Below are 26,276 nucleotides of genomic sequence, written 5' to 3'. Positions count from 1 at the left end.
CCGTGTCCTTATGCAGCAAGACCTGGGCAACATTCAAGCTTGGGCTGATAAGTGGCAAAGTAACATTCGCCCAACACAAGTGCCAGGCAATGACCATTTCCAACAAGTGAATCTAACTATTTCCCCATGACATTCAACGACATTACCATCACTGAATCCTCCACTATCAATACCCTGGGGGGTTACTATTGATCAGAAACTGAACTGGAGCAGTCACATCAATACTATGGCTACAAGAGCAGGTCAGAGGCTGTGAATTCTGCGGTGAGTAACCCATCTCCTGACTTCCCAAAGCCTGTCCATCATCTACAAGGCACAAGACAGGATTGTGATGGAATACTCTCCACTTGCCTGGATGAATGCGGCTCCAACAACACTCAAGCAGCTCGACACCATCCAGGACAAAGCAGCCCACTTGATCGGCACCCCATCCACCACCTTAAACATTCACTCCCTCCACCGCTGACGCACAGTGGCAGCAGTGTGTACCATATACAAGATTAGCTGCAGCAACTCACCACGCCTCCTTCAACAGCACCTTCCAAACCAGCAACCTCTTCCACCTAGAAGGACAACCGCAGCAGACGGGTGGGAACACCACCATTTGCAAGTTCCCCTCCAAGCCACATACCATCCTGACTTGGAAATATATCACCATTCCTTCACTGTCGCTTGATCAAAATCCTGGAAATCCCTTCCTAACAGTACTATGGGTGTACCCGTACCAGATGGAAAGATTGGATAGGCTAGGGTTGTTTTCTTTGTAACAGAGGAGGCTGAGGAGAGACCTAACTGAAAAGTAAAATTATGAGGGGTCTGGGTGGAGTAGATAGGAAGGTCCTACTCCCCTGGTTGAGTGGCTCATAACCAGGGGGCATAGATTTAGGGTAAGAGGTAGGAGGTTTAGATGGGATTCGAGGGGAAATCTTTTCACCCAGAGGGTTGTGGGAACTTGGATATGCACTTGAAGTACTGCAACTTACAAGGCTACGGACCAAAAGCCGGAAAGTGGGATTAGGTTGGATGGCTCCTTGTCAACTGGCTTGGATTTTATGGGCCAAATGGCCTCCATCTGTGCTGCAAATTTCTATGATTCTATGAATGCAAAGGTTATTGAAACCTTAGGCACTGGTAAACCCAGAAACTTCCTGCCTACCATGGAGTACAGGTTGAATTCACAACTCTGTGAATAGTGCAACAGATTTTATGGTAGTTCATGTCAACAGTTCCCATATTTTCATTATCACTGTTGTGGCCACACAGGAAATCACATCAAAATCTTTGGGTACTGGAGGGAAACAATGTACAGGCTTATAGAAAAAGTATGTTCGCAATAGTGGGAAGATATGCATAGCTTCGTAGTCACAAACACCAACAGAAATGGGTATGAAGAGCTCCTCAGTGGCTCAGCTGTAAAGGCAGAGTAGAGCTGAGCCATAGCAGACCAGAAGGTCCAAAATGCGATTTCTAGTTTCTGCTCAGTTAGTTGATCAGATGGTGGCAGTTGGAGTGACAGAACTGGCCTCAATACTCTTTGAGAAAACCAACAGGGATTCCATTCCCAGAAGGAATGGAATGACTTGCAGCAAAATACTGGTGTTGCGTGACTGGGCTTGGGTCTGGTAATGACTCACCCACCTCAAAACACTCACAGTGTGACAGCCCACCCACACTCACTGTCTGACATCACACTAACAGAATAGTCATGCAGGCTAGTGTTAGAGTGCACTCTGTCGTACCCCAGAAGAAATAAACACCTAACAGAGGATTTTTTTTTTTAAATAAGCAAGACAGAGACCAAAAAAGACTATGAAAGTGTTGCTATTATGGTGGGACTTTCTTTAACAAGTACGGATGATGAAACTCAGGTGTCAGAGCTGAATTATAGAGGAAACCTATTTGAATTGGACGCGGTGGGCCGAAGGGCCTGTTTCTATGCTGTACGACTCTTTGACTCTATGGCGAGTTAATATCCACTATAACAAATTGCTAAAACAGCTCACATTAGGCTGTAAAGTGAGACAGTCTGACCAAGAGCCAAACAGTTAAAATTTTTATTAATTTGATATTTTAATGTCTAAAATAACAATTCTATTTTCCAATTTACAAATTATAATCAGAATTTTTAAAAAAATTCTAATTTACACATTCATCTAATTCTACTTCTTAGCATTCATTATAAATTCACATAAATTCACATTTACAGGCATTGATGTGACTAATTTTGGATGGGTTGACTTAGCCAAAGTAGAACTAAATTAAAACCAAACTAGTTTCAGAGAGGGAGAAAAAACACACACAAATGAAACTACAGCTTTGTAAATCTCCCAAAAAGAACCTCTCAACAGGCTGAGCTTAATACTCACAGAAACAAGTGCTTCAGCCACACTGGTCAACACAGCTGGCCGGAGAGAATGAATAAGAATCTTGTGTTCAGTTACTGCATACAGCAGCAGACTTATTGCTTTCTCCGGGCCCAGGTTCTGCAGCAAAGTAGTAAAACTGCCACCACTGAAAGTAAGAGGACAGACACCATCAGAATTCAATGAAGGCACTGGTCACTTTTCACTTCAGCTGGCTCTGATTAAAATACATCTTTGGAGTCCCTAATTTATGCCCATGCTGCAGCAAACTATTACCATGCTTTCTTTAGGTTCCCTTCACTCTGCAGACCATTTTCAGATGGAGTCATGGCAGGGACAGCAGGCAAACTGATCCCAAAGCGGTCAGTCAGAAACAACACAGAGTGGCCCCTAACAGCAGTGTGAGCTGACTTGCCCTCAAGGGAAATGCCTTCCCGGTGGCATAAGGTGATTTTGAAAATTTAGACTTATTTTAAATCATTGCTGGGATGGGGGCAGGGAACAGAATTCAATATCCTTTGCTCTGTGGCACAGTGCTTTCAACCAGGAGTATGTGGCAGCATAGAGCTCAATGACTTTGGATGTTTAAAAGATGAAGTTATCGTACTGCATTATGCACAATCCTGAGATGATCAATAAAGTGAATCTCTAGAAACATTAAAGATCAAATCACTTTAGAGTTAGTGCTGAGTACAGTTTACAAGACAGTCATGATAATTCCCCAAATTCCCATTTTTTCAGTAACTGTGGCTGCATGAGTTTGAAGTTTTTAAAAGGAATACTGCATGGAATATCAAGAGACTACATTTTATTGCGCATGATATAAAATACCACCCAGTTTGCTGCAAATAATCCATTCAGTTAGTTTCATAAAACACTATCATTTACAAACGATTAGTTGCATAAAATGCAAGCACAGCTTTCAGTTGTGTTTAAAATATCTAACTTATTTCAATATAGTCCAGAACTAAGTTATTTTAGCTAACAATTTTAAATTGCAATCCAACAGACTGCATTTATCCAGCAGTTGAAAACATTACATAGAATACATGATCTGTCAAAATCAAGAAGAGGATGCTTAGTTCCCAGCTTGTTACTGAAAACCACAAGATATAGCTGGGATAAGTCTGGTTACTTTCCAACTAAGTACTTTACATTGAGCGAGGGAAAGTGGAGAAAGAATTACATTGCTATTTGGTTATAAAAGCACCATATGTTGCTGGACTACATAAGGAACTAATGCTGGAAATGAATTACACAGTACTGGGACAGGATAAAACAGTGAAATATGTTTCTGAACTAATAATCCACAGAACAGGAGCTCAAATCCCACCATGGCAATTTGAGAATTTGAATTCAATTAAAAAATGTGGTATCAGTTAAAATGACCATTGGTGTGTTGTATAAACCCAACTGGTTTACTAATGCTCTTTAGGGAAGGAAACTTGCTGCCTTTACCCAGTCTGCTTCTTGCGTGGCTACAATCCCTGCCAACTCTTGCTGACTTGGGAATAGTGACTGGCACGAAGTGTCTTAAAGGAGACAATTCAAATTAAGTTTAGAAGAATTAAATCTGTGCTCGTCTACACTTACCTCAGTGGTAGTGGTGATGATACAGGTTGGCAAAGCATCAGGTAGTCATGAGGTGATTGCTGGAAGAGAGAATGACAAGACTGAAATTCAGTAGATTCTCACTGATACAGATTCTGGTTCCAGCAGAAGCTCCTTGAAGAGAAGCTCCCCTTTCTCTCAAATTCATATTTCTTATCATTCGGGGGGGGGGGGAGGCGGTGGAGTACTGGTATTGTCACTGGACTAGTAACTCAGAGACCCAGGTATTGCTCTGGGGACATGGGTTCCAATCCCACCACAGCAGAAGGTGGAATTTGAATTCAATAGGCAGCACAGCTCCAGCGACCCGGGTTCAGTTCTGGGTACTGCCTGTGCGGAGTTTGCAAGTTCTCCCTGTGACCGCGTGGGTTTCCGCCGGGTGCTCCGGTTTCCTCCCACCTCCAAAGACTTGCAGGTTGATAGGTAAATTGGCCATTAAAAATTGCCCCTAGTGTAGGTAGGTGGTAGGAGAATGGTGGGGATGTGGTAGAGAATATGGGATTAATATAGGATTAGCATAAATGGGTGGTTGTTGGTCGGCACAGACTCGGTGGGCCGAAGGGCCTGTTTCAGTGCTGTATCTCTAAATAAATAACTCTATTTCTTTTGCTTATGTTGGTTATTATTTTTTTCACCCTCATTTTTTTGGGAATGTTTGGATTTTCTATGGGAATAGCTTTATTCCCTGGGTTTTACCATTTCACCCATTAGAGGCGCGAACAACATCCCCACATGACTGCTATTACATTCCTAATGTTCAGGATGCATTTTAGAGTAATTTGTCAAATGGCAACATGCTCCTGCTGTAATCCAAACAACAAAGGTCATCCCACAGCATTATACTTCTGCTATGAACAGCAATCATGCAGATAGACACCCACCTGCACGAGAATCCTCGGTCTTTGAGGAGAAGGAAATGGGACATTGTGCATGAAATGACAGATGTGTCTGCAAAATAGAAGTTATAATGTTGAATATATGGAAAAAGCATTGGTAATCAGCATGGTCTTTTAGCAATAACAATCTAGCCAACTGAATGACTAAGTTTTTTGAGTTTTTTTTTAAATCAATCTCTCCAACAAATATTGCTGGCTCCTATGAATCCAACAACTGAGTTTATGTAGACATTTTTAAAACTTCAGGAAAAGGATTGCATCTTCAGTGATCTTTGCCAATGCATTAAATCAGATTTTCTGTTGATATAAAAATAAAGACTAAATAAAGAAACCTTTTATTGAGTTCTATCAGAAGGCAGTCACCACAAGCTGCTTTCATACACACCTATTGACAGCTGACAGTGAGTGAGGAGTATAACATTCGCACAGCTCACATTTTTACCACAGCTATGGAAGATATAGGGAGGGAGATTGAGCAATAAGGTGACTGTAAAAATAAACACACATTGGGACTCTAATTGTGATAGTTTGCATCAGCAAAACTTTGTCAAAAATTCCCTGCCCATCCGCTCAATTCACAACTTCAGCTTACAACTGCTGGGATGTGTTCCATATTACCCTTGGTATGAAGTAGAAACTTGCAGAAACTGTGTGTATCAAACACAGACTTGACACTGTGATTATATTTCAACACGCTGCTATCAGGGCTAGGAAAATATTAACAAATGGAAGATACATTAATTATCTAGAATGTGTTACACAATTATTCTAGGAAATTACACTGTGAACTATATTTTTAAACCACATCATGATTTTTTGCAGCAAGTCCAGACCTTCCTTTAGAATGAAAATGGAAGGAAAGACAGTAAATATTGCATGGTTCCAGGTGTGAGCACCTCCATCAGTGCAACTTTGCTCAGCTGGCCTTTATTCTCATTTGACAGTGACTATAGCTGGCTATTTAATCATTGGAGCTCTTCCAAGCCATTACTACGGCACAGTTGAAGTCAGCTAACAATCCAGGATCAGTTTTGGGACCAAGCAATGCTTACGGTCAGTTCTAGTACAGTCAGGAAAGATTCATCTTTCACAGGAAACTTACTTCTCAATAGGTAGTACGTGAGGTCCAGAGATTGAATAGCGGTATAAAAAGGTGAGAAATTTTCGAAAAGCTTCGAAGAACGGCCAGTGTGACAGAAGGCAGATGCATTTGCTGGTGTGAACTGTTTTCGAGAGGATGGGCTTTCGGTCGGCAGCACTGACCAGCCCTAACTGCGATCGCTGCTTGTCTGTCAGGTTCTCTTGAGGAAGAGGTTCATAGAACTGAATAGCCGCACCATAAACCTAGGAACATTGAGTAAGGACATTTGAGCCATTACATTGCAGAGTAACAATAGGGCAATTACCAATTTCATATATTGTGGTGATGAAAGCAGAAGCAATTCTATTAAACAATTACAAGTATAAATATAATGAGTCTGAATGTACCCAACACTGCATCCTATAATTTACACATCAGAACTTGGGTGGGAAAACTTTGCCTTGCTTTTAATTTGTCTCCTGCTTACTGTAGTGATTATTAAAGGTGCTGAGTTTGCAAGTATCTGACAGGATCAGAGTTGTCTCCTGGACTAGTTTTGAATGCCTAATGCGATCAGAGAGGTATGCTCCAGATTTATTTCCCAATTGGTCCAGGTTTTACCTTTTTTTTGCCTCTCCCCAGGATATTACATGGCTCCTAGGTAGGGTGGGCTGGGGAGTGTATATACTGTAACACAAGACATCACAGTTGTGTGGGACAGGCTAGATAGACCATTGAGTCTTTTCCTGTCAGGCATTTCTTGCATGTTTGTCTGATCCATCCTGCATTGGCAATCAAGTCCACTCTGCCAATCATGTCTGTTCTGACCTCTTTCTGAAGCAATCCGAAACTAAGCCTGTTTCCCTTGTCTCTCCCTATCTCCACGCATCTTCCTTTGCATTAAATCCAATTGGAGGTACAGTGGTGACTATCCTCCTGGTGGGAAAAATGGGATTCTGGTTGCTTCACACTAAAACACCTGGTGATAAAAGGGAGTCAACCTGTGTGATTGGTTCATGTATGGCATTACTGAGCCTGTCAGAGCCACAGCATGCAAAGGCACTGCTGGTGATTAGCCAACTAGTGTTGCTCACTAATGGGGTCACATAGGGATGGGCCAGAACTCACTTTCTTTCTTTTAGCTCCAGATTACTCCTGCAAGTCAATAACCCAATAGGTATGGTGGTCCTAGCTGCATGAGAAATGGAAACCTTTAGTACATTTATTGGCAGCTATGCAGTTTTAGCTGGTTAATCTTGAGCAGTACGCCTGTGCATACTTCCAAGCTCTGGTTATGCCAATTTGTGTCTAAGCTTAAGTAAGTGAGATGAGTCATTGTAGAGAGAAACAGTGCACATCCCATAATCAGGCAAACAGAAATTTTATGCATAGCTTGACTTGTTTTTGGTGAAAATTAACATGCAAAATAAAACAAAATGCACAATTAGCTCATAAGGTTTTGGACGAGGTTATTTCAAAAACAAAATCTCTTAAAATGGAGATGAGACCTCTTTACTGGTACAATCATTGTTTGTCAGTTTCCTGCCCCAGTTAGGTGACACCCTTTGCTTGCCATCACAAATTTTAGCGTAATGGACAACTGTTATTCCAGCTATGTTCAACGCAGCACAGACCAGCTATTGAATCTGGGATCTTCCTCAACTGTATCACTTAAGTACCCAATTCTAACTCATTTTATACCATAAACTTTACTGATAACAAACTTGACAAAAGGGTATACAGCTGTCACAACTGAAGATGTGTATTAGGTACAAGTAATGATTTAAAAAAAAAATATGGTCACATATGGTGAACCTTGAGATCGAACCCTGTAAGGGTAGCAGGTTACCTTCCCTGAAGGATACTGGTGAAACAGATGGGTTTTTCCAACAATGTTGCAGTTCGATTTATTGAATTTAAATTACTAGATTTATTGTCACAATATACCCTGGTGGGATTTGAGCTCATGACCTCTAACCTGCTAGTCTACCACCAGGTCACTGCAGCACTTTGACTTAAATAACAATAAATGTTCTACAACTTTTCTCCTAGCCCTAAAAAGGAAAATAAAAGGATTATTTTACAATTAACTTATAATTTCCGTTTTGATAGTTTTAAGAAAGTAAATCAATTGGTTATCTTACACTATGAAGCTAGACCCTTTAAGAGATTTTAGAAATCTGGTATCAAACAAAACCAACATAAGTATAGACTGTATTGTGCAGTACACTAAATAACAGGCATGCCTTGAATGTACCTTTGCTGCAGAAGCTGCCGTAAGCACAAACGTAGAGAAGACGGGGAGCGGATATTTGGTATTACAAGGCCAGCATTCAATGGTTGCTCCCATTGGCAGGCAAAAGAGAGGTACTGATGCAGGCAATGGAAAGGATTCATAATCTCCCTCTGGATACCTACATATCAAAGCTGCAAAAGAGACAAGACAATAGCCAAAAATGAAAATATCTAAATTATACCTTTCTCATACACCATGGCTTTTCTAAGCCTAGAACATGTAGCTCTCTCAGATCTTCCCTCCAGAGAAAGGCAAACCATGACACAATTATTCAGAGGAACCTTTCATGAAACCCTGCATTTCAGTGAAACAACAGATGATCTGAACACAGAAAAACGATTGCTTTAAAAAGACACAGGCCCATTCAACCAATTCTCAGTGTTCTTTTTCAGCTAAGCGATTGCAAATTTCCCTGAAAACACTGGAAAATAAAAGCTGGCTTCTGACTGGCCTGCAAATTATGAAGCATTCATGGCAGTCAGCAAGAAAGAGGAACAATTCCCCCTACCTGATGTCACCATAACACACTCACTTCACTGTTGACATGCCAAAAATTAACTACTCATAAAAGGCAAATATTTTAAATATCTTCAAAAAGAGCTATAGGAAAAATAAATACTTTTCATAAACTAGTTTAAAGCTTTAAGCCAAATTCTGTGCATCACAAAATCTACTACAGCAATACAGAAAAGAGAATATACTCCAGAATTCTTATGGATAGTTTAATGTAAATGTGACGAATGAACAGTCAGGATCACAAAATAAAAGATTATCTTTTCATTCATGTTCTGATCACTCAGTGAATGCGAACAGCATCTCGCTTTCAAATTTTTTGTTGTCTTATCCACCAACTAACATTCAAACTTCAGCATGTTACAGATGTTCATGTTGGCACCACTTCCTGGTGCCAGTCTCACATTCTGAACCAAATACATAAACTCAACATGGTCTGGATGATTCATCCTTATTCCAATTGAAACCACAAACGTTATCCATTCAGATCTCATTATGGATGCAGCACTTACCAGCTTTGTATGCTATAGTGTTGGGCTTGGCCAAGGACTTTTTGTAACACAAATATACTGCGGATCCCCACTGCAACAGAAAATTAAAGAAATCACCAAACAGCACACATAAAATAACATTCACCAAAACTGCAACATAATTACTGTCAAGAATTCCCAAGGTTTACAGAAAAATAATAGAAAATGCTGGAAATACTCAGCAGGTCAGGCAGCATCAGTGGAGAGGAAAAACAGAGTTAATGGTTCAGTTCTGTCTGACCTTTCATCAGGTACTTATACAATAATGTTATTTGTAAGCTGTAAAGGTATTTGATATTCTGGTTCACCGAAGGAGGGAACAACTTGCTCCAAAGTTGAATGCAAGCAAAGTTTTCCCACCAAGTACACGTACACAACCAACAATCGTTCAAAAATTTCCTTTAATTTAGGAATGTATCATCTTGGAAAAACAAAAACACTCCACAGCAAAATCAGTAATCAAACATGGATTGGATCATAGAGTATCCACAAGTGCATCGCAGTACATTTTTTGGATTGTTTCCAAAAAAATGAAAGACACAGGGCCTGGCAATACTTCATTCCCTGAAAGCGAAAACAAACAAAAAAACTGATGACATGGAGTGAAGATAGCAATGTGGACAACTGCCCAGAAAAGAGGAAGGGGGCCCAGTAATGGTAATGACTACAAGGTGTAACATTATATGACAGATCGCCACAGCAGCATGGAATTCATATCTTTTAAAATGGGCCAAATTCCTCATTGTTAGCTCAATGGGGAGCTGTCAGATCAGAATTCTTGGCAAAAACAGCAGCAGCCCATTTCCACTACAATGCCAACACATTCAGTATTAGGGAAAGGTCATTTCACTCCGCAACTGATTATGATGCACTGCACTCAATTTTAAGTTTTAATCTTCAAATTACATTTTCTTCCCATTAAGAAAATTTGCCAGCAGTTGTAGCTGGTGATACAACAATGCTGACTGCATTACTACAATCTCCTGTTTACTATCTTGATAAATCACCATAGGACAACATCTTTACAAAATGGAATGTCATGGGAGGACAGGAAATGTTCCACAGCTCAAGGTTAAACAAGAGAACAGATGTAAGTATCGAATACCACTAGATCATGCAGCCCTGATCCAACACATGGATACTTGCAATTAAATTCTAGACTGTAAGCCGGTCTATGGAGTTAGAAATTGATAGTGCCAATCAATATACTTCACACTTTATTTCATCAGTTTTACCCAGTAATCTATCACTAAAGCTCCAATTGCTAAAAATTGCACATTTTAATTTAAGTAACAATTTACAAAATAGAAGCTGAAAAATGATTCCAACTCAGCATGCAAAGGAATGGAATGTTAATTCTCCAGCCCTTTAAGTTGAGTTACCAGAATTGTGTATTAATTCTTACGTAACATAACATGCATCACTTTCCTTAGCAGAAAATCTTCTTTAAAAACATTCTTTATATCAGAAAATAAAGATCAGCCTTTGTTTAACATACTGGTACCTTTCATTTCAACTAATTGCTCTGATGATGGGCGAAGTGGATCAAGTATCAGTAGGAGATCATTTAGGGGACAGTGATCATTGTTTAGGCTGACTATGGAAAAGGACAAAGGGCAATCCAGAGTAAAAAATAATTAACTGGGGGTAAGCCAACTTCAATGGGTTAAGAACAGAGCAGGGGCTAATAAACTGGAGTCAAAGATTGGCAGGAAAAATGGTAGCCGAACAATGGGCTATAGTTTGGGCACAGTCAAGGTATGTTCCCTCGAAGGGGAAAAGACAGGGTAAACAAATCCAGAACACCCTGGATGACGAAAGAGGTAGAGATTAAGATAAAGAGGAAAACGTGTGCTTATGGCAGATGCCAGGTAGAAAATAGAACCAAGCTGAATATAGAAGGTCTGGAGGGGAAGTGAAAAAGCAAATAAGAGAAGCAAACAGAGAACATGAAAAAGGACTGGTAGTTAACATTAAAGGGAATCCCAAAGTTTTCTATAGCCACACAAATAGGAAAAGGATGGTAAAAGGAGGAGTTGGGCCGATTAGGGACCATAAAGGGGATTTACGTATGGAGGCTGAGGGCAGTATTAAATGAATACTTTGCATCTGTCTTTACCAAGAAATAAGATGCAATACAGGCAATGGTGAAACAGGAGGTAATTCAGACACTAGAAAGGTTTAAAATTAATAAGGAGGACGTATTAGATAGGCTGTCAGTACTTTAAATGGTTAAAATACCAGGACCGGATGAGATGCATCCAAGGATATTGAGGGAATTGAGGGTGGAAATTGCAGAGACACTGGCCATAATTTTTCAGTCTTCCTTAGACTCAGGGGTGGTGCCAGAGGACTGAAGAATTGTCAACATGAGACCCTTGTTCAAAAAAGGGTGTAAAGATGAGCCCAGCAACTACAGGCCAGTCAGTTTAACTTTGGTGGTGGGGAAACTTCTAGAAAGAATTTCAGGAAAAAATTAACAGTCATATGGACAAATGCAGGTTAATTAAAGAAAGCCAACATGGAATTGTTAAGGGAAAATCATGTTAAACTAATTTACTGGAGTTTTGATGAGGTAACAGAGAGGGTTGATGAGGGTAAGGCTGTTGGCGTACGTGGACTTGCAAAAGGCGTTTGATACAGTGCCGCACAACAGACTGTGAGCAAAGCTATAGCTCATGGAATAAAAGTGATGGCAGCAACATGGATATGGAATTGGCTAAGTGACAGAAAACAAAGAGTAGCGGTTAATCAATGTTTTTCGGGCTGGAGGAAGGTTTGTAGTGGAGTTCCCCAGGGGTCAGTGTTGGGACCCTTGCTTTTCCGGATATATATTAATGACCTAGACCTTGGTGTACAGAACACAATTTTAAAGTTTGCAGATGATAAAAAACTTAGAAGCATTGAGAACTGTGAGGAGGATGTTGTAAAACTGCAAAGGACCTAGACAAGTCGGTGGAATGGGCAGATAGGTGGCAGATGAAGTTCAATGCAGAGAAATGTGAACTGGTTCATTTGGTAGGAGAGACTATATAAAGGGTACAATTTTAAAGAGGGTACAGGAGCAGAGGGACCTGGATGTATATGTGCATAAGTCATTGAAGGTGGTAGGACAGGTTGAGAAAGCATACAGTATCCTGGGCTTTATTAATAGGGACATAGAGTACAAGAGAAAGGAAGTAATGTTGAACTTATATAAGACACTAGTTTGGCCTCAGCTGGAGTATTGCATCCAGTTCTGGGTGCCGCACTTTAAGAAAGATGTGAGGACGTTGGAGAGAGTGCAGAAAAGATTCACGACAATGGTTCCAGGGATGAGGAACTTCAGTTATAAAGATAGATTGCAGATGTTGGGACTGTTTTCCTTGGAGAAGAGAAGGCTGAGAGGTGATTTGGTGAGAGGTATTCAAAATCTTGAAAGGTCTAGACAGAGTAGATAGAGAAAAACTATTCCCACTCGTGAAAGAGGGCACAGATTTAAAGTAATGGGTAAGAGAAGCAAAAGTGACATGAGGAAAAACTTTTTCACGCAGCGAGTGGTTAAGGTCTGGAATGCACTGCCTGAGATTGTGGTGGAGGCAGGTTCAATTGAAGCATACAAAATGGAATTAGGCTCTTATATGAAAAGAAAGAATATGCAGGGTTATGGAGAGGAGGAGGGTGAACTGCTGTTTCAGAACGCTGGTGCAGACATGATGGGCTAAATGGCCTCCTTCTGTGCTGTAACAATTTTGTGATTCTGTGATATTCTTCTTGTGTAATACTCTAAATACATCACCTCAAGTAGCTCCCACCCCAATCACTTTACAAAAAAATTATTTTCATGGGATGTAGGCGTCGCTGGCTAGGACAACATTTATTGCCCATCCCCAATTGCCTTGAGAAGATGGCGATGATCTGCCTTCTTGAACCACTGCAGTCCATGTAGTGTAGGTACACCCACAGTGCTGTTAGGAAGGGAGTTCCAGGATTTTGACCCAGTGACAGTGAAGGAACAGCAATACAGTTCCAAGTCAGGATGGTGTGTGACTTGGAGAAGAACTTGTAGGTGGTGCGGCTCCCCATACATCTGCTACCCTTGTTCTTTTAGGTGGTAGAGGTCGCGGATTTTGAAGGTGCTGTCGGAGGAGCCTTGGTGAGTTACTGCAGTGCATCTTGCAGATGGCACACACTGTTACCACTGTGCATCAGTGGTGGAGAGAATGAATGCTGAAGGTGGTGAAGAGTATTCCATCACTCTCCTGACATTTGCCTTGTAGATGGTGGACAGGCTTTGGGAAGTCACTAGATGAGTTACTCGCCATAGAATTCCCAGTCTCTGACCTGCTCTTGTAGCCACAGTACTTAGATGCCTGCTCCAGTTCAGTTTCTGGTCAATGGTAATCCCCAGGATGTTGATTGTGGGGGATTCAGTTATGGTAATGCCACTGTAATGTCAAGAGAAGATGGTTGGATTCTCTCTTGTTGGAAATGGTCATTGCCTGGCACTTGTGTAGCACGAATGACCATCAATATACTTCACCCTATAATTACTTAAACACTCAAATGGTCTATCCTGACACAATCCACGTTTGATTAGCAAAGTCCATACTGTTGGGTATTTTTCACAATCTAAGTGGGCATTTGAAAATTTCACATGCCTTGTACTTCATTGAAATCCTATGAATAATACTGTAGGATTGGTTCAACTGATGGAACTCCTGCCTCCAAGCCAGAAAGTTGTGTGTTTAGCTCCATTTCAGAATTTCAGGATGCTTTCTAGGCTGACACTGACCAAGGTTCTGTCTCCCAGATGAAACACAAATTCAAAGCCCCATTTACATGCTCAGTAGTTTAGTAACAAAGAGCAGGGAGCTCTTCCAATGCCCTGACCAACAATCTCCCTCAACCAACACCACCAAAAAAAGCTTTTTGCAAGAAGCAGTTGATTCCCTATGAAACCGTTACTGAATTTCCAAGTAATTTATTGTTTCTGAACAGCTTTGAGACATTTCTGAGAGCTGTGATGAGGTACTATTCAAATCTAACTATCTCTGTAACTGTTTTATAGCTTGTAATGTGAATTAATCCAACTAGGGATTGTCAAACTGCAGTCCAATAGATGCTGAGGGATGCATAACAGAATCCTAGGGGAGCTGTGAGGTCGTCAGAGCTCTGTATTTTGCCTTACTAGAGCATTCATTCTCCAATAATAGCGCTGTTTTACCATGGGCAATTGTCGCGTTCTTTCAAAACTTAGGTCAAGGGATGCATAAATGCTTACAAGTGGAATCCATACAGGTAAGGTTGAAAACCATTGATTTGAGGAACCCACTGAAGTAAAATTCTGGTTGAAGAGGGAAGAAGAATGTGCTCCATCTCAGATTATTCAGTATTGCTGTACCAATGCAAAAAGTATAATGCTTTTAAAATAAGTAACAAAAATAACAATTAACTCTAAATTTCATAAGAATATCAAAAACTATATTTCTATATGTCTCTATCTACGTATCATAACTTTGTTCTAACACAGGCATTCTGAGCTCAGTTAATAGCAGGGATAGTGTTATAACTGAGGTCACTATGCTGAAAGAAAGATGCAAGACAGACTGTTTTATAACGCAGTCTTTTACACTGAGCATAATCTATGCAGTACATGTAACCAATGGTTTCCATTACTTTGGCTTAGAAGTTACCCAAACATAGACTGTCAACATTACCATGCTGCTGTTCAGGTTTTTGTCCACCCTGCAGAAAGTGTGTGGTGGAGTCTCTCCCTTACTTGGAACAATTATACAAATATCAGTGACGGCCAGGGAATTCTGGGCTATGTTTTCTGGTGCTCGACGGTACGTTATGTATATTCGCTGAGATGAAGTCCCACTGCTGATATTAGCAGGTCGGCCATAAGGCGTGGTTTGAATGATCTGACATCCATTCTTTAGCCTCTCTTTCCATTCGTACAAAACACTAGAAAACAATATAGGTAGATTAGCTGCTGTAAAAGTCCTGCAGTTAACAAACCACATTCACCCTGGTGTGAATTAAGCTTTGAACAATATGGTGCATTTAAAACTACAGTGAATGAGTTGTCTTATGAACAGTATCACAAATCAGATAGAATTCCCAACATAAGGCATGCTAAAACTTTCACTTATAATCAGCAGATGGACAATTTTGGTAGTTGTTCTAAGAATATGGTTAAGAACTCTTTCAAAGCATATTAAGCTAATTTAAGAAAGTCACCTTTCAATACACTAATTCCCACATTCTCAACCAGCTTTTGTAACTGCAATAATCTACTTACAAGCACTGAATGCTTGAGAATGTACTTCTAATTGCATATTGGTATCTAAATAATAATGAACAAGGTTGTATGTGTGTATCAGGAGTTTTAACACAGTTTTTGAGAACAGTTTTGAGGAGAAGCTGAACGTTAGAACAAAACACGGTTAGTAAAAATTCCAATGTTCATCACATTGTCTCTCATTGTGTCACTGATTACATGTGCTGCTAACTGATCCCTCTGAATTCTTTTAAACCATAAATCTAAATAGTTTTCAGAGTTCGAACTCACATCAGACTGGACAGAATTATAGAGAAGATAACTAAAATTTTGAAGTCAATATGCTGATTACTTATTCAACCTTAACAAAATACCAGATAGACAGTCAAAAAGAATTCCAACTCCTAACCTCTATGTAGTAAAATATACCTAGGTGCTTTACAGAGGTAAAAGATGAGTAGTAGAAAAGCTGGGGTAAGTGACAAAGCATAGTTGAAGAAGCAAGTTTTAGGAGGCATTTGGATGGGTAGCATACGAGGATTTGAAAGAGAGTTTGAGTGCGGGGCCAAGAGAAACCAGATACCTGCTACCGAATGGGAGGATCTGAAAGAAAGCAGATAGCAAGAGCAGATACATAGGGCTGGAGGGGTGGCAGATATAGGGAGCGGTTGGACCATGGGGAGATTAGTAAATCAGAATAAGGATTTTGAATTCAGTGAGTAGAAATAGGTATGCATTGCACTGAAATTTTTAGTGTAACTCAGGTGCAAAGCACACCAACTTAGCAATGCGATGGCCTGCAGCCGAAACAACTCTCAAAAAGCTCAATATCATCCAGAGCATAGCAGTTTAGTAAATCGTGTTCCTACCAGTGAAGTGAATATCCATCTCCTCCACCATTGTGGCTACAATATATACAATCTACAGGATGCACTGCAGTAACTTGCTTTGACAACATCTCCTTGCCCTAAAACCTCTACTACCAAGATGGACAAGAGCAGCAATGGGAACACCACTGCTTACAAGTTACTGTCCTGACCTGAAAATATATTGCCATTCCTTCATCATCTTGGAATTCAGTATCATGGCATTCCCTACTACTGCCATTGTGACAGCACTCTAAACACAGGACTGCAGTGGTTCAAGAAGGCCCACCATTATGGGAAATAATTGCCAGTCTTGCCAGCATTGTTCACATCCAGAAAAAAAGTCTATAAGTGACTGACTAAAGCAGAGCTCCATCTTGCTTCAAAGTGTAAAATCTTTGCATTATATCTTTTGATAGGAAACTTAAAATATACTGAAACTTAAAGTTGATTGCAGTTAGTTGTACTGTGTGCTTCTGGTGAAATACACAATACAGAAATACTGTCTAGAAATATCTACTACTTTATGGCGACTTTCTGGGCAGTTCATTTCTCATAATGATAATATTATATGTATTCATGCATCAGCTGCATAAGAAATGACTTTGTATCCTTGAAATGTTAAATGCCTGTGCACCTGCCAGATGCTCAATTATTCACTGAGCCATCTGACCATGAGAGTACAGCAGACTACTTCTTGATGCATGTTAAAAGTTGGAGAAAAGTTGTGGCTCACATCCGACTTGATGTTGGAAAAGCCAACAGCAAATAATGGTCATGGAGGCAAGGTTGGTGGCACAGCAGCACTTTTGTCGGTGATTTAAAGACAACATTAAACAAAATATTTCTAAAACATCTTTTCCATTAATTTGAATTTATATAGGGTTTTCCAGTTTAAAAAAAATACAGTAATCAAATTATTCCCTTGAATAAGTATTCAGTTTTACAATATAACACAAATCCAGATTGCTCGACAGATTAAACTTAGTATTTACTCTATTGCCATTTTTACCAACCAAAATGTGACCCTCAGAATAATTTACAGATCTTTTCACTTGTTGTGTTCAATGAAACAGAACTCCCACTCTATGAAAATATAGAAAAGTATAAGAAAAGGACCTTGTTGTAAGAATGTGATCAATCATGAAGCCCAAGACAAGTATCTTGTGGGGATTAATGCATTAATGCAGTTGCCTAATCCATAGATCCAGACAGGATGTGCAGTATAACAATTCTAGGAAAAAGGAATTGGTAATTTCCCAGAAAGTTTCCTATTTTGCTAGAGTTTTCAAGACTGAGATGGTTAAGATTTTTGTTAGGTAAGGGTACTGTTACAACCAAGACGGGAGAAATGCACTGTTAATTTAGTCCCACTTCCCACAGTCCCACGGGTCACAGCATATCATAGTCATACATGCACAGTCATGCAGATGCAGCACTGAAACAGGCCCTTCGGCCCACTGAATCTGTGCCGACCAACAACCACCCATTTATATATTCCCTACCACATCCCCACCATTCTCCTACCACCTATCTACACTAGGGGCAATTTACAATGGCCAATTAACCTATCAACCTGCAAGTCTTTGGCTGTGGGAGGAAACCAGAGCACCCGGCGGAAACCCACGCGGTCACAGGGAGAACTTGCAAACTCCGCACAGGCAGTACCCAGAATCGAACCCGGGTCGCTGGAGCTGTGAGGCTGTGGTGCTAACCACTGCGCCACTGTGCCACCCATATCAATAAAGATTTCCCACCTACCAAAGAATAGCCAATTAGACTCTATTTGTCCCCCAGAATAAAATACACCAACCAGGACCACATCTCGAATACAGTGTGCAGTTTTGGTCTCCTTATTTAAGGAAGGATGTAAATGCTTTGGAGGCGGTTCAGAGGAGGTTTACTAGATTGATACCTGGAATGAGCGGGTTGTCTTATGAGGAAAGGTTGGACAGACTGGGCTTGTTGTATTTATTAGTGACTATCTTATATTTATGGTTTCTAGTTCTGGTCTTGTTTGCAAATGGAAATGTCTTCTGTACTTCTACCCTATCAAAACCTTTCATAATCTTAAAGGCCTCAGTCAGGTCATTCCCCCACATCTTCTCTTTTCCAGCGTGTTCAATCTTCCCTAATAGCAGAATTAAGAGGTTATATCTATCATTATCGTATTTTTTTTAATAATATGGAGACCAGAACTGTTCATAGCACCGCAAGTGTGGTCTAACCAAGGTTCTCTACAATAATAGCCTGTCCTTAATGTGTGGGTGCCGCATGCAAAGGGCAAATGAGGCTGAACATTGACCATCCGTTGAAACTCTTTTGTTGCTTTTTCTTTACAGCCTAGGTCTTGGGAGAACAAACCAACTGCTGCTCTCCTGAATTTATGATGTCTTTCTGTAAGTGGGCTGTAACGCAGGGACCAATATTTGATCCATGTATCAGGCTGGCATGTATTAGACATCATAATGTCACTACACAGAGGTGGTAACAGTTGTGTGCCACAATGTCATACCACCACTTAACTGGCCATTGGCTGCGGAAGGTCTACAAAACCTGGTGACCAAAGAGCAGTATAAAAGTGGCTTTTGAATAAAACACCAATTTATCTATCTAACATTACGTTGAATGCAGATATAACATACCAGGTCATCCGAAGACTTGTCATTCTGGGACTTGGGTTTAAATCCAATAGAAAGGAAAGGATTATGAAGATCCACCATCCCCACACCCTTGCCCCACTGAGAAGTCCCCAATGAAATAAAAATGGTTTGAACAATCTCAATAAAATTGCTTATCTGTGCATGAACTCAGCAGAATAATAATAAGCACGAAATGGGGAGACTGATGGCAAAGTCATGAGATGACCGGGGTATGCAAAATGGCAACTTCGCATTGGTGCATCAAAGTATGCTGGAGTTAAAGCAGAGGAGGTTTTACTCTGCATTTAACCTACATGCTATGTTTTACTTGACGTGGGACTGCGAAACACTGACACTGGATATAAATAGTGAGACAGACACTCCAGCTTTTTATCCTTCCAGCCCAATAAGCCTGAATGGCAGGCATCACACCCATTCACCGACAAGATAGGGAGCATAAAAGAAATTGTCTTTCGAAGCCAATTTGATATTGTATCATTTTATTACTGACAGGGAGCTATCTCTAAGCGAGGGACTGTAATAAAATCTTGGGAATTAGCCAGCATCTGTGGTGCACCCCATTGGCCAGGGCGCACCTTATAGTCATAGTTGTAGATTTTAACGAGGGAAGAATTAATTAACAAAAAGCCTGAGTTTTCAAAAGAAAAGGATCTTTCTTTTCACACAATAACTGGAAATACTCCAAAATACTCTAAATGTGATTATAATAAAGTAGAATTTGACAAAGGTGCAGAAGCATTGAACATTAATTAAGTCACTGTATCTTTGAAATACATATTTTAAACACATTACCAGAGTATATGATAGACAAACAGCACCTGATACTGGACAAAAAAATCTTGTATGACAAAGAAAGTTACACACTATTTTGCAGTGCATAAACTGGATTGGTGTTAATTTGTATGAGCTTTCAGAGTTACATACCCCAGGTCAGTCAGAGGTGGCTTATCTCTACCCCTTTTGTAGCAAAGAAAAATCTGAGCACCCATCAAACTTCCATTATTGAGATCAGCCGGTAATCCAGTGCGAGTCGTTTCCACACATGTATATCCTTGGGGAACTTCCTCGCCCAACGATTTCACAATGATAGCCACATCTGTGATCGGCGCTTTCGGTTTAGCTACTTTGTGGCAGCTGTCATTAAATTGTATTTCCTCTTCAAGTGGCTTTGATGCATTAGTCATGCCTGCCACCACAAAATAGTCAGCAACACGTGGGCCTTCCATCATGGCTCATTACCTGAAATGCAAGAAGAATATCAAGATTGTGCAAACACCACCTTTACAGCAGGTTCACAACCTGGAGCTAACCTTGAAGGAGGAGAATCATAAAATAATTCTAAAATCAGGTTCAGCTACTGGATTTTAAAAATGGAAAATGCCTGTTTCCCCCCACCCAAACATCATCCTTTTTACCCCCTCCTCATCTGAACATGTTGGCTCATGCTGGGTACCCCAGGTGCCAATTATCATTTCAAACCTCACCATCTGACCACATTTCATGTGTGAATGGAGGCAGTAAACACTATCCAATTCTTCAAACGGGGTGTGGGGGTGGTAGGGAAAAGGAGAATATTACAGCCATACCCAATCCCTGAGTGACATGGAGAAGGGGCAAGGAACTGGGATAAAAAGATAAATAGGCTACATGCCTAACAAAATGGAGCACAATCAATGCACTTAATGACCTACTTAAGTTCCGCTGAATCCACACGCAGACCTTTCTCAAGAGTCACCAGATACTGATTTAGTTGGCGTGGGGATGAATGCAGGCTGATTTATTTTCCTTGCCTTAGCTGAGGTGCACTACAGCATGCCATTAATACCTGGTGCAAAAGGGGCATGAAGGAGGAGGGAGGGAACAGGAGAGAGGTTAGTGAATGGGAAAGGAAAAAAGGTTAGGAAAAGAGAGGAGGGGATGAGAAAAAATGGGAGATGAGTTTTGAGAAACCCCAATATGAAGTCTGAAGACATTATTAAAATTATTAAATATGCAGCAACATTTACATAGTTAGGTCACATGTCAATAATATTATTGATTGATTGAAAACAAACATAACAATTATTACATAAAATGAATGATATGCATTTGTATTAAAGTCAAAATTACATCTTTTTAAAAAATGCACCGTTACAAACTTCTACAATGATGTTCCTTTATAAAAAGCACAAGTTAAAATTAGTTACCAAGTTTGAGAATATTGACAATGTTCCATCTCAAATACCTCTCTTCTGTATTCCATGCAAACCATTCACGTACCATCAACACGATACACCTATAGAAAAATTCTGCATGATGTTCTATTTTAGTTAAAAATGAACCACTGATGGTGCAAATGGAATAGAACATCATTCTTTGATTGCTGTCACCGAGGTTGAAATCTATCCCAAAAATAACAATGGAAGTGCCCTTTCTCTGTCAGATCCCAGCAGGCACAAGTTCACAACATGACTGTCTATAATTCAAAACTAAATCAACAGCCTCAGACAGGCTGGTGTGGGAATTAGAAATATTACACTGATGCCACAGCTGATCTTCTAAGCTCTATTTAATGTGCTATACTTAATCAGAATGTGTTCAAGGCTCAGACTGAATGTACAAGAATAGAAATACACTGTTTATTTTTCAAAAAACCTAAACTACTCCCTAAAAATACAATTCCTTTAAAATGGATGACAAGGTATTCCTAAACCAATGTCCTCAAAGACCAAAGTATCTGTGGTATGTGTAATTAATTCTGAGCTGTGATATGCTGGAGGACGAGTGTACTTGAGGATGATATCAGCGTGGTTCAGTTGTAGCAGTCTTCCTTCTGAGTCTGAAGGTCGTGGGTTCAGACCCCACTCTAGACACTTGAGCGCATAATCTTCAGTGCAGTACTGAGGAAGTGATGCACTGTCAGAGGTTTGATCTTTTGGATGAGATGTTAAACTGAGACCCTGTCTTCTCTCTCAAGTGGATGTAAAAGATCCTATGGTACTAGTTAAAAAAGAGCAGTGGAGTCTCCTTGGTTTCCCAATCAATAGTAATCCCACAACCAAGTTCCCATTAAGCTGCGTGGGTGCGCAGTTGCGCAGCAATTGGGAATATGCCGCGCAGGGGACAGACAGGCCGTGCACAAGCCTCGAACCCTTTAAGAAGCATACATGCATGGCTGGGCAGCAATCACACGGTGTATCAAAAGGCGGATTTTATCATTTATAACAGTGAGAGAGAGAAACCAGCAGGGAGTGTATTAGTTCAAACTTGGACAACTAAATATATAAGTTGTGTTATGACCAGGTGAGAAAGGGGTCCAGGGGTCCCTATCAGTCTTCACCTGATCTTACCATAACAGGGTTTAATTTTAAACACACCGTGTTTTTGGCTCCCCTTTGGTGATTCCTTGTTCACTGCTTTCCAATTATAAGGCAAAGAAACCAGCACAAACAGGTTTTCTTAGGTTTAAAGAAGAAAGGTTGAAATTTATTAAACTTAAACTCTAATCCAGTTAACGCCTACGGATACACGACACACCCACGCTAGCACGCATACGTGATACACACATGCAGATAGGGACAGAACAGAGCAGAAGAAATACAGGTGGAAAAGTTTGAGGCAATCTCTGAAGAGGATTTCTGTTACGGATCTTCGAGCTCACTGTAGAGTACTTGATTATAGGTAGATCTTGCTTTTCGTTGGGGCCCAGTATTCTTCTTAAACCTTGTGCGCTGTAGGAGACTTTTCTCTCTTGGGGCTCATGTGTCTTCAATGGATTTGGAGTTCCGTGAGAAAGAGATGGGAGCAGACAGGAGAGGCTGTGGCGAGCCAGCCAGGAGAGGTCTTTTCAGTCCAGGAGCAAACAGACACTCTCAGTTCCAACTGTTTGTACCATTCAGAAAAAAACAGGTTGCCAAGCCGGCTAGTCACGTGACCAGCTGGTCTGACCACGTGTTTGTGGATTCTCTGGTCTTAGCCGACCTTGGAATGTCTCTTCTTACACACAATACCTGGTGCTCAAAATCCATTGTGGGTTAAATTGGATAAGGGAAGTAACCCCTTTGTCTCCACAAGCACTGTCTGTTAATATGCAGAGTGGGTATAAGGCTAGTGTCACAGCCTTGTTTTTCTCTCCTCGGAAATATTGTATGTGTCTTTAAGACTGTAAAAAGATCAGTGCAACAGCAGTGAGAGAGGTCACGTGATTCAATATTGCAGTTTGACTTTTGAAAACTAGCTGGCACAGACTGGTTTGAGCAGAGAGTGTTCAGAGATATGAACTGAAGGAGCTGTGTTATTTCTCTCAAAATTCTACAAAGCGAAGCTGTGTTTTCTCTTTCAAGATTCTACCAAGCAACAAGCCAAATTAATTCCCTAAGAAAATAAGAAAAGCTTTTCTTTCCCAACAAATTATCTGTATTTTGCTGTGTTCATCACTGAAGGGATAGTTAATGCTATAACAGCGGAACTGCTAAATTCCTTTCGTTGAAGGACCATTTTTTTCCATCGGACCACTGTGAAGACTTCAAGCGATCTTGGACTGTTTCTACATTGGAAGACTCCATTCGTCAAGAACGTAGCTTGCAAAGACTTTGTTTTTATTTTTTTCGGTCAGCTAATTAAAAACCAAAGTACTGTTAATTTTTAATATATATATGCAAATGCGGGAGTTAGATTTTTAAACATTGGTTTATCTTAGTAGTGTTTAAGATTTTTCAGTTTTTTTAAAATAAATAATTTGTTGATGTCTAAAGATGTCTGGTTTGGTCCGCTTCATTCGGGGGTTACTAGTGTGTTCAATTTGGTTGCTTTTTTCCCGATTTGGAAAGTTTAAAGAAATATGCTGCGACCTGTGGAACGATGGGACTGAATTAGTGCGTTGCTTCCACTGCGATCAGAATCACATATTTTAATTGGGGGCCTTTGTCCTGCCACAGTCATAACATTAGTATTGTAAACTTAAATAAGGTCAACTATGTGAGCATGAATGCTGAGCTAGCTGAAATGAACTGGGTTACAAGGCTAGGAGACAGATCAATAGAGAAGCAGCGGCAGACATTCAAGAGGATATTTCAGAATACTCAGGATAAGTATATTCCTACGATAAAGAAAAATTCTAAGGGGAGGACCCACCAACTAAAGAAGTTAAGGAAAGCATCAAACTTAAGGAAAAAGCATATAATTGCGCAAAGCTGAGTGGCAGGTCAGATGATTGGTCAGAATATAAACAGCAGCAGAGAATGACTAAAAGATTAATAGAAGGAAGAAATTAGAGTATGAGAGGAAGCTAGCAAGAAATGTAAAAACAGATAGCAAGAGTTTCTACAAGTATTTAAAAAGGAAAAGAGTAAGTAAAGTGAGCGTTGGTCCTCTAGATAATAAGGAAATGGCAGATGAAATGATCAAATATTTTGCTTCTGTCTTCACTATAGAGGATATAAAAACATTCCAGTAATAGCTGTAAATTAGGAGGCAGAAGGAAGAGAAGGACTTTGTGAAATTAATCACCAGGGAAATGGTACTGAGCAAACTGCGAACTGTCAAGTCCCCGAGTCCTGATGGGCTCATCCAAGGGTCTTAAAAAACGTGGATAATGAGGTAGTAGATGCGTTGGTGTTAATTTTTCAAAATTCGCTGCTTTCCGAAAAGGTTCCATCAGATTGGAAAGTAGCAAACATAACCCCTCTATTCAAGAAAGGGGGTGGGGAGGGGGAGGGACAGAAAACAGGTAACTATAGGCCAGTTAGCTTGTTGTCTGTCGTGGGGAAGGTGTTAGAATCGATCATTAAGGAGGCTATAGCTGGGCACTTCGAAAAACTCAAGGTAATTGGGAATAGGTTTGTGAAAGGGAAATCATGTTTAACCAATTTATTGGAGTTCTTTGAAGGAGTAACATGCGCTGTGAATAAAGGGGAGCCCGTCGACATACTGTACTTGGATTTCCAGAAGGCATTTGGCAAGGTGCCACATAAAAGGTTATTGCTCAAGGTAGGAGCTCATGGTGCATGGATAGAAGATTGGCTGGCTGGCAGAAAACAAAGAGTATGCATAAATGGGTCTTTTTCTGATATACAGGATGTGACAAGTGGAGTCCCACCGGGATCTGTGCTGGGGCCTCAACTTTTTACAATTTATATCAATGACGTAGTTGATGGGAGCGATGGCTTGGTAGCTAAATTTGCAGATGACACAAAGATAGGTAGGAAAGTATTTGTGAAGAGGACATAAGGAGATTGCAGACCAATATAGATAGGCAAAAATCTGGCAGATAGAGTATAATGTGGGAATATGTGAAGTTGTTCACTTTGGCAGGAGGAATAAAAAAACAGAGTATTACTTAAACGGAGAACGACTGCAGAATTCTGAGGTGCAGAGGGATCTAGGTGTTCTCGTGTATGCGTCACATAAAGTTAGTATGCAGGTACAGCAAGTCATAAAGAACACTAATGGAATGCTATCCTTTATTCCGACAGGAATTGAAAATAAAAGTAAGGATGTGATGCTTCAGTTATACAGGGCATTGGTGAGACCACATCTCGAATACTGTGTGCAGTTTTTGTCTCCTTATTTAAGAAAGGATGTAAATGTATTGGAGGAGATTCAGATGAGGTTTACTGGATTGATACCTGGAATGAGCGGGTTGTCTTATGAGGAAAGGTTGGACAGACTGGACTTGTTTACACTGGAGTTTAGAAGAGTGAAGGGACAGTGGCGCAGTGGTTAGCACCGCAGCCTCACAGCTCCAGGGACCCGGGTTCGATTCCGGGTACTGCCTGTGTGGAGTTTGCAAGTTCTCCCTGTGTCTGCGTGGGTTTTCTCCGGGTGCTCCGGTTTCCTCCCACAAGCCAAAAGACTTGCAGGTTGATAGGTAAATTGGCCATTATAAATTGCCCCTAGTATAGGTAGGTGGTAGGGAAATATAGGGATAGGTGGGGATGTTTGTTGGGAATATGGGATTAGTGTAGGATTAGTATAAATGGGTGGTTGATGTGCGGCACAGACTCGGTGGGCCGAAGGGCCTGTTTCAGTGCTGTATCTCTAAACTAAACTAAACTAAACTTGATTGAATTATATAAGATCCTGAACTTTCTTGACAAGGTGGATGTGGAAAGAATGTTTCCTCTTGCGGGAGAGTCCAGAACTAAGGGGCACTGTTTTAAAATTAGGGTTCGCCCTTTTAGGACAGAGATGAGGAGAAACTTTTTCTCTCAGA

At 40.5% G+C, this 26,276-nt stretch overlaps 1 protein-coding gene across 13 annotated transcripts in view; it reads right to left on the bottom strand.

Moving 5' to 3' along the window:
- Window positions 1-26,276, bottom strand: part of dennd4a (DENN/MADD domain containing 4A) — a 202,499-nt gene that overhangs the window by 123,255 nt on the left and 52,968 nt on the right. For 9 of the 13 annotated variants that reach the window (XM_068018271.1, XM_068018270.1, XM_068018280.1 and 6 more), the window contains 9 exons: window positions 20,776-20,909; window positions 20,009-20,323; window positions 14,990-15,239; window positions 9,273-9,342; window positions 8,209-8,378; window positions 5,973-6,214; window positions 4,856-4,922; window positions 3,957-4,015; window positions 2,367-2,511 (listed from right to left, as the gene is read on the bottom strand). In XM_068018271.1, coding sequence (XP_067874372.1) covers window positions 2,367-2,511; window positions 3,957-4,015; window positions 4,856-4,922; window positions 5,973-6,214; window positions 8,209-8,378; window positions 9,273-9,342; window positions 14,990-15,239; window positions 20,009-20,313 — 1,308 coding nt within the window. In that variant the 5' untranslated portion in view covers window positions 20,314-20,323; window positions 20,776-20,909. The remainder of the gene's footprint in view (window positions 1-2,366; window positions 2,512-3,956; window positions 4,016-4,855; window positions 4,923-5,972; window positions 6,215-8,208; window positions 8,379-9,272; window positions 9,343-14,989; window positions 15,240-20,008; window positions 20,324-20,775; window positions 20,910-26,276) is intronic. The other 4 variants (XM_068018275.1, XM_068018274.1, XM_068018276.1 and 1 more) reach the window with 2 other exon arrangements.

This window comes from Heterodontus francisci, chromosome 38, assembly GCF_036365525.1.
Source record: "Heterodontus francisci isolate sHetFra1 chromosome 38, sHetFra1.hap1, whole genome shotgun sequence".
Classification (NCBI taxonomy): domain Eukaryota; kingdom Metazoa; phylum Chordata; class Chondrichthyes; order Heterodontiformes; family Heterodontidae; genus Heterodontus; species Heterodontus francisci.
The sequence above is the reverse complement of the archived record's forward strand: the minus strand, read 5'-3'. Positions and strand labels throughout refer to the sequence as shown.